This window comes from Eimeria necatrix, genomic scaffold (genome assembly GCF_000499385.1).
Source record: "Eimeria necatrix Houghton genomic scaffold, Enh_scaff416, whole genome shotgun sequence".
Lineage (NCBI taxonomy): Eukaryota > Apicomplexa > Conoidasida > Eucoccidiorida > Eimeriidae > Eimeria > Eimeria necatrix.
This window is the reverse complement of record NW_013654793.1, coordinates 1-10,705: the sequence shown is the minus strand read 5'-3', so window position 1 is coordinate 10,705 and position 10,705 is coordinate 1. Positions and strand designations below refer to the sequence as shown.

General features: G+C 53.0%; 2 protein-coding genes across 2 annotated transcripts in view; one reads left to right on the top strand and one right to left on the bottom strand.

Annotated features, from left to right (window-relative positions):
• Positions 1 to 1,215, top strand: part of ENH_00052210 (hypothetical protein, conserved) — a gene marked incomplete at both ends in the record, with an annotated part of 3,920 nt that extends 2,705 nt beyond the window's left edge. The window contains one exon of the mRNA XM_013583667.1: positions 149 to 1,215. Coding sequence (XP_013439121.1) covers positions 149 to 1,215 — 1,067 coding nt within the window. The remainder of the gene's footprint in view (positions 1 to 148) is intronic.
• A 634-nt stretch (positions 1,216 to 1,849) lies between these two features.
• On the bottom strand, positions 1,850 to 9,690 carry ENH_00052200 (hypothetical protein; the record flags this gene model as incomplete). The annotated part of the gene is made up of 17 exons (XM_013583666.1): positions 1,850 to 2,338; positions 2,585 to 2,857; positions 2,986 to 3,051; positions 3,553 to 3,716; positions 3,857 to 3,929; positions 4,374 to 4,500; positions 4,804 to 4,909; positions 5,140 to 5,200; positions 6,678 to 6,936; positions 7,184 to 7,302; positions 7,379 to 7,449; positions 7,669 to 7,771; positions 8,092 to 8,180; positions 8,235 to 8,781; positions 8,885 to 9,032; positions 9,147 to 9,211; positions 9,355 to 9,690. The coding sequence occupies 17 exons, from the start codon at positions 9,688 to 9,690 to the stop codon at positions 1,850 to 1,852; spliced, it is 3,096 nt and encodes a 1,031-aa protein (XP_013439120.1).
• Positions 9,691 to 10,705: the final 1,015 nt, after the last annotated feature.

Here is a 10,705-nt window from a genome sequence, read left to right as displayed (position 1 = left end):
GGGGGCCCCCCGGGGGGGGCCCCCGGGGGGGCCCCCGGGGGGCCCCCCCTGGGGGCCCCCCTGGGGGCCCCGGGGGAGTTCGGGGGGGGAGTTGGGGGGGAGAGCGGAGGCCCCGAGGGGCCGGAAAGAACTTCCTTTTTGGCGACAGAGTCGGAGTCGGAGTTTGAGAGTTTTCGAGAAGTTCAAAAGCGGAAATTCGGCAGAGTCCGCGAGGCCCAGGAGGCCCTCTACTGGCCCTTCCCCCCCTCCACTCCCTGCGGCTCGCAGGGGCCCCTGGGGGGCCCCCAGGGGCCCCCGGGGGGCCCCCAGGGGCCCCCGGGGGCCCCCCGGGGGCCCCCCGGGGGCCCCCAGGGGCCCCCGGGGGGCCCCCAGGGGCCCCAAGGGTACTACTGGCCGCCCTACGGCCATCCCTACGGCGAGCTGTACGCGGCCAGTGGGCGGCCGCGGGGGGACCGCCAGGAAGCTGCTGCAGAAGCTGCTGCTGCTGCTGCTGCTGCTGCTGCTGCAGCAGCAGCAGCAGCAGCAGCAGGCAGTTGCGACCGCATGCACTTCACCTCTTATGCTGAGGACTTGGAGGAAGAACAGCAAAGACAGAGAAGTGCTGCTCTCCACTACCACCCCCCCGCAGACCAGCCAATTGTTTATTCTGCAGCAAAGCTGCAGCAGCTGCAGCAGCTGCAGCAGCTGCAGCAGCTGCAGCAGCTGCAGCAGCTACAGCAGCTGCAGCAGCTGCAGCAGCTGCAGCAGCTGCAGCAGGGGCCCCCCGCCCACATGCATGCGCTGCCGCACGCGGCTCACGGGGTGTCTGTACACTGCAGCGAGCCCCCCCTCGTGGCTGCGCCTTCTGTCTTCTACGGGGGCCCCCAGGGGGCCCCCCAGGGGGCCCCCCAGGGGGGCCCCCAGGGGGCCCCCCAGGGGGCCCCCCAGGGGGCCCCCCAGGGGGCCCCCCTAGGGTTTGTGGGGCCCCAGGGGCCCCCAGGGGGCCCCCCCACGTGGGCACTGCCGCAGGGGGCCCCCCCCGCGTACCCACAAGTGTTTGCTGCTGGCAGCAGAGGCTTTGCGGCTTACGTGCCCAACGCGTTCTCGGGGCAGCCAGCAGCAGCAGCAGCAGCAGCAGCAGCAGCAGCAGCAGCTGCTGCTGCTGCTGCTGCTGCTCCGCCCGACTTTCGCTCTTTCGCTTTAAACCCCCGCAGACAGCCCCACGGCCAGCCGTGAGGGCCGCATGCAGAAATGCATGCGTTTTTATTTGCTGCCTTTCTTTGTTTGTTGCAGCAGCAAACTTCGTTGTTTGCTGCAGCAGCAAACTTCGTTGTTTGCTGCAGCAGCAAACAACGAAGTTTGCTGCAGCAGCAAACTTCGTTGTTTGCTGCAGCAGCAAACTTCGCTGCATGCGCTGCTGCGGGGCTGTTTGCTGCAGCAGCGCTGCTGCTGCGAACTGCTGCAGCAGCGCTGCTGCAGCAAAGCGCTGCAGCACTGCAGCAGCAGCTCCTCGCAGCGAACGCAGCTGCAGCAGCAAGAGGAAGCAGCAGCTCTTTAGAATACCGTGACTAAGGGACTCTCTGGCAGCAGCTTTCCCTAGCAGCAGCAGCAGCAGCAGCAGCAACAGCAGCAGCAAAGTGGTGCTGATGCAGCAGCAGCAGCAGCAGCAGCAGCAAAGTGGTGCTGACGCAGCAGCAGCAGCAAGGCGCTGCTGAGGCAGCTAAAGCCGAACTGCGGCGCGCCCATTGCCTGTGTGCTGCTGCTGTTTGCTGCTGCTGCAGCAGACAGCAGCATTTGCTTCTAGTGCTGCAGAAGAACATTTAAATGAAATAAAATAATAAAATAAAACAATTAAATTATTTTATTTGTTTTAGTTCTGCAAAGATCTGCCAGATGGTCCATTGGTCCATGACCAGGCTTCCCCTCCAGCGCATGCATCTGTGCACGCGTCTGCACTGGGGGATTCTGCTGCTGCTGCTGCTGCTGCTGCTGCTGCGGCTGTGGGACTGCTGCTGCTGCTGCTGCTGCTGACGCTCCCCAATACAGCAGCCAAGAGCCTCTCCATCGTCTCTGTAACTGCTGCTGCTGTTGTGTCTGCTGCAGCAGCAGCAGGAACTAGCGGAAAGAAGGTGCGGGGAGGGCTCTGGCCGCGAGCTGCTGCTGCTGCTGCTGCTGCTGCTGCTGCAGCAGCAGTTTCGCTGCGGAGGGTCTGTGGGCCATTTTGAGGTGTACGTACACCGCAGGCGAGCCCCGCAGGCTCCTCAGAGCCCCTCAAAGTCCGCAGCAGCAGCAAAGCTGCTGCCCGGGAAGAAGCAGCAGCAGCAGGATCTGCAGCTGCTGCTGCAGCAGCACTGAGCACCTGAAGAGGAATAATAAATTAAAACAAATGAGAGCAATCGAAAGAAAAACAAATAAAAGAAAAAGACTTTAAAACTTTTCTTTAAAATGGGGAATTGCTTCTCACCTCTTTGCTGCTGAGAAATGCTGCATTAAACCAAATTGGATTTAATCTGAAGAGCTGCAGCAGCAGCAGCAGCAGCAGCAGCAGCAGAAGTCCGAAGAGTGGAAAAGGAAATCAAAAGAAAAGAGCAGCAGCAGCACTTACGATGGCTGCAAACAACGCGCGGGGTCCTCTGCTGAGGCACGCTGCTGCTGCTGCTGCTGCTGCTGCTGCTGCTGCTGTCTGCTGCTGCTGCTGCTGCTGCTGCTGCTGCTGCTGCTGCTGCTGGGGCGCAGGGGTAATGTACTTGTTGCAGAGCGGCAGCAGCGAAAAAGTGGTTGACAGCAAACAGCAGCGCAGCAAAGGGGCAATTGCGCCGCAAGTGGCCAGCGAGCAAATGGCCAGAATTGCTGCATCTGCGTGGCAGTCTTTGCTGCTCTAAAGAAAAAACAAAAATAAAAATATAAATATAAATATAAATATAAATATAAATGTAAATGTAAATATAAATATAAATATAAATGAAAATAAAATGATTTGAAATCTCCGTCGAAAGCGCCGCTTACGGCGAAGGAACTGTCGATACACCCCGCCAGCAGCTGCGCCACCTCCGCGTCCCGGAGGCTCCCGATCTGCAAAAAGCAAATAAATAAAAACAAATAAATAAATAAATAAATAAATAAATAAATAATAAATAAATAAATAAATAAATAAATAAAAATAAATAAAGACGGATTTATTCGCACCTGCTGGGTCAGCGTGGTGGCCAGCAGCAAACAAGCAGCAGCGCGAACAGCTGCTTCTGCGTGGCCCATCAAAGCCAAGTAGGACTTTGCATTTATTTCTTTTTTGTTTTTTGAATTATTTTTTTCTTCTTTTAAATTTGCACTTTTTGAATTATTTTTTTCTTCATTTAAATTCGCGCTGAGAGGATTCAAAGCCAGCAGCAGCAGCGGCTCGGGAGCTGCCTCTGCCTGTTCCTGCAGCAGCAGCAATAAGACCACTCTTGAGCTTCGCTCCTGTTGCTCTGTGCAGCAGCAGCAGCAGCAGCAGCAGCGGCAGCTGCAGCAGCGGCAGCAGCAGCAGCAGCGGCAGCAGCAGCAGCGGCAGCTGCTGCAGCAGCTCGCGCTCACCTCAACCGGCAGCAGCAGCAGCGAAATGGCACACAAAGCCAACGCCGGCAAATCTGCTGCTGCTGCTGCTGCTGCAGCAGCAGCAGATTTGCCCTCTGTGGGGCCCCCCAGGCTTCTCCTCAGCAGCTTCAGGAGATTCCCAGAACAGCGCAGAGAGTGCAGAGCTGCAAACGAAATAATTAATTGCTGCATGCGCTCCCCCATGCATGCATGCATGCATGCATGCACGCATGCATGCATGCATGCATGCATGCATGCATGCATGCATGCATGCATGCGCTGCTTGCTGCTGCTGCTGCAGTACCTCTTGCTTCTGCTGCGTCCACGCAGACGAACAGGAACTGCAGCAGCACGGCGAGGAAGTCCGCAGCGAGGGGCTGTTGGGAAAAGCAAAAATAAATTAATTTAAAATTAATAAAAGACGAAATAACAGATTAATTTAAAGTTAAGAATAAAGGACACAAGAACAACTTAATTTAAAATTAAAATAAAAAGAATAAATCAATTTAAATTAAAATAAAAGACAAAAAACTCACTGCAGCAGCAGCAGCAGCAGCAGCAGCAGCAGCAGCAACAATGCCAGCCAGTTGGTGCAGCCGAATTGAAATCCGCAGCGGAGTTCCTTTTGGCAAAGGCTGAGGACTCCTCAAGTAGAGAGAAAGGGCCTGCGGGTTATTTAATTAGAAAAAGAAAAATTAAAATTAAAAATAAAAATAAATTAAATAAATAAATAAATAAATAAAAATAAATAAAATAAAATGCAAACACACGCGGGGCTGCATGCAGCCCCGCGTGCATGCAGCCCCAAGACTTTGTCCTACCTGGGCAGCCACAGTGGCGTTAGCTGCTGCTTCTGCTGCTGCTGCTGCTGCTGCTGCTGCTGCTGCTGCTGCTGGCGCTGCTGCTGCTGCAGCAGCAGGGGCGGAGAGCTCGAGCCCTGCTGCCACGCTGCGGGCGAGCAGCAGCAGCAAAGCCTCGGAGCAGCAGCAAAAGTCAAAAGAAGATCCTTTGAGGACTTGGGAAAGAATCCAACTGATGGAAGTTGGCTGCCAGCTGCTGCTGCTGGCTTCCGCAGCAAAGACCAGCTGCAGCAGCGCCTGCAGCAGGCAGCAGATGCAGCAGCGCCTGCAGCAAGCAGCAGCAGCAGCAGCAGACACAACGCGTGCAGAAGCAGCAGCAAACGCAAAAGCAGCAGCACCAGCAAAACGCAGCAGCAGCAGCAGCAGCAGGAGGTGCAGCCAGCGTGACCACTGGTCCACTGCAGCAGCAGCAGCAGCAAGAGGCGCAGCAACGTGACCACTGGTCCACTGCAGCAGCAGCAGCGGACCACTGGACTCACTGGGAACTTGCTGCAGCCCTCGTGCGCAAACAAAGGCAGCAAACTGTCGGCAGCCAGCAGCAAGTCGAAGTGGACCATTTGGGAAATGCTGCTGCTGAGTCCTGGGGGGCTTTGGCCCCGCGCTGCGGAGGCCTCCGCAGCAGCAAAGAAGCAGCTGAGCGTCTGCAGCAGCAGCAGCAGCAGCAGCAGCAGCAGCAGCAGCAGCGGCGTGAAGCAGGGAGCTGCAGCAACAAGCAAGAACGCCCCACCTGCCGCACTTGCTGCTGAAACGGCCCGCTGCTCCACCCCCGCCACTCCCGAAAACTCGTGCTGCAGCAAACTGCAGCAAACTGCTGCAGCGCTGCTGCTCTGTAGCAGCAAAAGCTGCTGCTGCTCCACACGGCGCCCAGCAGCAGCAGCGCCGGGCGCGGCGGCAGCTGCTGCGGCGAGGGCCAGTAACAGGAATGGGGAGTTTAATTGAGGAATTGAAGAAAAAGAAAGAAAAATAGAATTGAATTGAAGAAAAAGAAAGAAAAATAGAATTGAATTGAAGAAAAAGAAAGAAAAAAGAATTAAATTGAAGAAAAGAAAAAGAAAAACAGAATTGAATTCAAGAAAAGAAAGAAAAACAGAGTTGAATTCAAGAAAAAGAAAGAAAAACAGAATTGAATTCAAGAAAAGAAAAAGAAAAAGAAAAAAAGAATTAAATTAAAGAAAAGAAAAAGAAAAAGAAAAAAGAATTAAATTTAAAAAAAAAAGAAAAAGAAAAAAGAATTAAATTAAAAAAAAAAAAGAAAAAGAAAAGTCGGCTGCAGGCAGACCCACCAAAGAAGCCGCGGGCGCGTCTTTGAAGAGTTTGTGAACGCAGGCGGCGGCTCTGCGGCTCCAAAATGAATTTTTGAATTAGGGTTTAGGGTTTAGGGTTTAGGGTTTAGGGTTTAGGGTTTAGGGTTTAGGGTTTAGGGTTTAGGGTGGGGGTTTAGGGTTTAGGGTTTAGGGTTTAGGGTTTAGGGTTTAGGGTTTAGGGTTTAGGGTTTAGGGTTTATGCAGGGCGCGGGAAACACCCCCGCGTTGGTGAACAGTTTGTTGACTTCGCTGTGCAACATTTCGCCCTTCTTTAGGGTTTAGGGTTTAGGGTTTAGGGTTTTAGGGTTTAGGGTTTAGGGTTTAGGGTTTAGGGTTTAGACCACTGCGAGAATAGTGACTGCGAAGGCCTCCAGGTGGCGCTTCACGAGGGGCAGTTTGGAAGACAGCGCAGCCAAACGTGGCGCGGTACTACGCGGACGCGAACGTAAACCGCCCGAGGCAGTATTGGGATTATTTAGGGTTTAGGGTTTAGGGTTTAGGGTTTTAGGGTTTAGGGTTTAGGGTTTAGGGTTTAGGGTTTAGGGGGGTTTAGGGTTTAGGGTTTAGGGTTTAGGGTTTAGGGTTTAGGGTTTAGGGTTTAGGGTTTAGGGTTTATGCAGGGCGCGGGAAACACCCCCGCGTTGGTGAACAGTTTGTTGACTTCGCTGTGCAACATTTCGCCCTTCCAAAATTTAATTTTTTTGAATTAAATTTACGCTTTTAGAACTGCAGGAGAGTCTTCGAGTTGAGAACTGAAGCAGACAGTGGCGGATCAGCTGCTGCTGCTGCTGCTGCTGCTGCTGCTGCTGCTGCAGCAAGGCGACTCACGGGCAGGCGAGGAAGAGGAGAGCAGCAGCCACGCAGCAGCTGTTGAGAGTCTAAAGAATAAAAAGTATTTTTAAAATAAAAAAATAAAATAAAAATAAAATAAAATTAAAATAAAAACAAAAAAAGACTTTACGAGGTTGAAGTCCACCGCCGAGCGCCGCAGGCTGCCCGCGAGCGCCGCCAGCTCGCAAACGCCCGCGCCCACGTCGCAGTCCAGGGGCTCTTCTTCTTCGGGACTTCCGCAGCTCAAAAGCATTTTTATTAAATAAATTGCAAAAGAATACTCCGCTCCTGCTGCTGCTGCTGCTGCTGCTGCTGCTGCTGCTGCTGCTGCTGCTGCTGCTGCTGCTGCTGCTGCAGCGGGGGCGGAGTCGGTTGCTGCTGCTGCGCGGCTGAGAGAGAGACTCAGCAAGTTTCTGTTGCTGCAGATGTGCAGCAGTTTGCGGAGCGAAGGGGCGAAACTGGACTTGCCCGATCAGGTTTTTTCGAACTGAAAATGTTTTAAATGATATAAAAATGATTTAAAATGATTTAAAAATGATTTAAAATGATTTAAAATGATTTAAAATGATTTAAAATGATTTAAAATGATTTTAAAAACAATTTCAAGACGATCGCTCACTGGCAGCAGCAACGAACAGGTTGGCTTCCTCCGAGACCGCGTCGGCGGCGCGGGGGGCGGCGGCGGGTCCGAAAGCTGCACGAAAAACGCCGTTGAGGAACTCGGCCTGTTTCCAGTTCGCAGCTGGACATTCCATCTGAAATAAAACGCAAAATGAAGCAAAAAAGGGAAAAAAAAGAAAAAAAAAGAATTTATTTTGAGTTCAAACGGACTTTCCAGCCAAAGTAGAAGCCGCAGCTCAGCTTCACCCCCAGCGCCGCGTACCCGCGCAGCCGCTGGCTCTCTTGCGCACTCAAACGAACTTTTGAAAAATTAATTTGCATTTTTAAAAAATTTAAAATAATTTCCGAAAAGCCTTCGAAGACTTCGCCGCGGTCCGCAGGTGACCAGTGGACCACTGCGGGGCGGAGGCCGCGCGCCAGCTGCTGCAGGTCTTGGAGTCTGCAGCAGCTTTTGTTTTTTTTTTATTTTTTGAATTTGAAAATAATTTTACATTTGCAGCCACGAGTTGTGGAAAGTCTTCCCAGTTCTGCAGCTCCGCGCGGCCGCGCTGCTGCGCGCTGCTGCTGCTGCTGCTGCAGTGAGCCCGTCAGCTGCTGCTGCTGCTGCAGCAAACTCACCGCAGAAAGTCTTTGCGGCCAGGCGGAAGCAGCACAAAACTCGTTCTTTGTTAATCCCCGAGTGCAGCTGCGGGCAGCAGCGGCTTCCCTCTTCAAGGGACTTTCGGATTTCCGTCAGCAGCAGCGGCGCGTCTGCGCTGCTGCTGCTGCTGCTGCTGCTGCTGCTGCTGCTGCTGCTGGGGCGGAAGAGGCTGGCAGCGCACAGGCCAGTGACTGCCGCAAGCTTCTTTTCGTCGGCCTCCCAGTCCTGCAGCAGCTTGCTGCACTGGTTGCTGCTTTGCTGCAGCAGCAGCAGCAAAACTTACTGGTTTGGAAGTCAGCAGCAACAGCGCCGCGCGCAGCAGCCAGAGCTGGTCTTGCTGCTTCCGGGCAATGCAGAGGAAGCTGCTGAAGGCTGCGAGGCGCTGCAGCAGCAGCAGCAGCAGCAGCAGCAGCAAGCGCAGCTTACCTGCGTCGAAGTGGTGCTGCTGAAACGAGCAGCAGCAAAAGATGTGCTGCTGCAGGCACTGGACCACTGAGTGGGCCACTGGTCTTTTGTTGCGGACAGCTTCCAGAAGCCAATCCACAATGCAAAGGTCTTCAATGAAAAGAAGTTTGAGATTTTCCGAAAGAGAACTTAAGAGCTGCTGCAGCAGCAGCAAAGCAGCATCTTGGACTTTTGCTGGAGCTTCTGCGGAAGCAAAGACGGCCTGAAACGTCTGCCCCAGCTGCAGCAGCAGCAGCGAGTGCTGCTGCTGCTGCTGCAGCAGCTCGCAGCAGCTGAAGCAGCCAGACACGGCCTGCAGCAGCTGCAGCAGCGCTGCTGCAGTCGGCGGCAGCAGCAGCAGCGCCCGCGCCACCTTCGCCACGCAGCTGGCAGCAATTGCTGCTGCAGCAGACTCTTCTGCTGCTCGCAGCACTGCGCAGAAACTCCCAAGAATAACATTTGCTGCTGCGTCCCCAGCCTTCACTGCAGCAGCCAGTCCGTCCGTCAAGTGCCCCCACAGCTCTGGGTCCTGCGCAGCAGCAGCAGCAGCAGCAGCAGCAGCAGCAGCAGCAGCAGCAGCAGCAGCAGCAGCAGTTGAATGGAAGTTGCGCGGAGTTTGGAATTCTGCATACCTGCAGCGCCTGGGGCACCGCCGCGGAGTCCCGGGCCAGCAGCTTCTGCAGCAGCCACTTGTGCAGCTTTGCTGCTAAGCAAGCTTCGCTGTACTGCTGCTCTTCGGGGCTGTAGCTGAGGGCTGCTGCGTCCACAGCCAAGGCGACGCTGCAGCGACAAATAAATAAATAAATAAATAAATAAATAAAAATAAAAATAAAAATAAAAATAAAAATAAAAATAAAAATAAAAATAAAAATAAAATAAAATAAAACTGCCCACTCCATTGCGGCCTCCGTCTCCGTGCAGGACTGGTCCATGTACACCTCAGTGGCCAGCAGCTCCAACTTGGAAATATTATTTGGAAAAGAATTTGAAATAAAATTTCAAAATAATATTTAAATATAATATTTAAAATAATATTTAAAATAATATTTTAAAATAATATTTCAAATAATATTTAAATAATATTTCAAAAAATAAAACTCACAACTGAGTCCAGAAAGCCCGTGGAGTGCAGCAGGTAGTGGCCAATGCGCAGCGCGGCGGCCTGCGGCAGCTGCTGCAGCACTTGCCACACTTCCTGCACAAGTCGGAACTTCGCCGCCGAAGGCTGCTGCTGCTGCTGCTGCTGCTGCTGCTGCTGCTGCTGTTGCTGCTGCTGCTGCTGCTGCTGCTGCTGCAGCGCAGCAGCGACGCAGTCGAAGCAAATCTGCTGCCCGTTGAAAGCCTCGGCTGCCCAGGGGTGGTGCTGGTTGTGTTCCTCCAGCTTTCTGTAGACGCGCAGCGCCGACTGCGGAACTCGCTCGCAATTGCCTCCAACCATTTTGAAAAGTGTTTGATTTTGAAGAGTTTTAATTTTGAAAAGTGTTTTAATTTAATATTCCAAGTCGAAGAAAGCAGAAGAAAGAATGTAACTGACGGCGGAGGCCGCGCAGCTTTCTTGAACGGACCGCCGAGCTGCCTATACACCCGAACCGTTCTGCACCGCGCCACTCCCGCGCTTCTGTTCAGAAGGAATCTTCAGTTATTTTCCGGAATTGTGGATCTCTAAGTCTCAGAGTCTGCATTAAAAGTCCTAAAAAGCTTATTTTGTCCTACGGGAGCGCTGGAGCTGCCAGACTTGCTGCTGCAGCAGCTGCTGCTGCTGCTGCTGTTTCTGCACGGAAAGCTGCACGAGCTGGCGCGCGGGCTGCTGCGCACTGCTCGTTTGGACTCTTAGTCAAATATTGCGAAGATTAAATGATTTGGAACAAGCCACTCTGTTTTTTTCTCGTTTCCGAGGAAACACAAGGAAAACTAGTTGGGTGACAACAACAATTGAAGCTAGGCTTGCACGGCAGTGCATGCGCCATCATTTGTCTCCGTCATTTATTTGCATCAACGCATTCACTTGACCTTTGAGTGTACGTACAGCTTTGTCGCGCCCTTGCAAACTCCCAGCCGCTGCTGCTGCTGCAGCAGCAGCAGCAGCAGCAGCTGCTGCTGCTGCTGCTGCTGCAGAGGGCTCACCAAGAAGTGAAAGGGTCTAGAGTCCCCGTTATGGGGGGAGGCTGTTCTGTGGATTCGGGATAATTGTCGAAGTTCGAAGTGTCATCAACTCCCTGAAAAAAACAAATTTATTTTTTTGTTTTAATAATTACAAATATACCAAATAAAGCAATTAAAACAAACCAGCAAAACAAATTATTTTATTTTAAAAGCTGCTCCTTGCATGCGCTCCAACCCCACCTCTCTGCACCACAGACCCCAGCTGCCGCAGCAGCCACCAAGCAGCAGCAGCAGCAGCAGCAACAGCAGCAGCAGCAGCAGCAGCAGCAGCAGCAGCAGCAGCAGCAGCA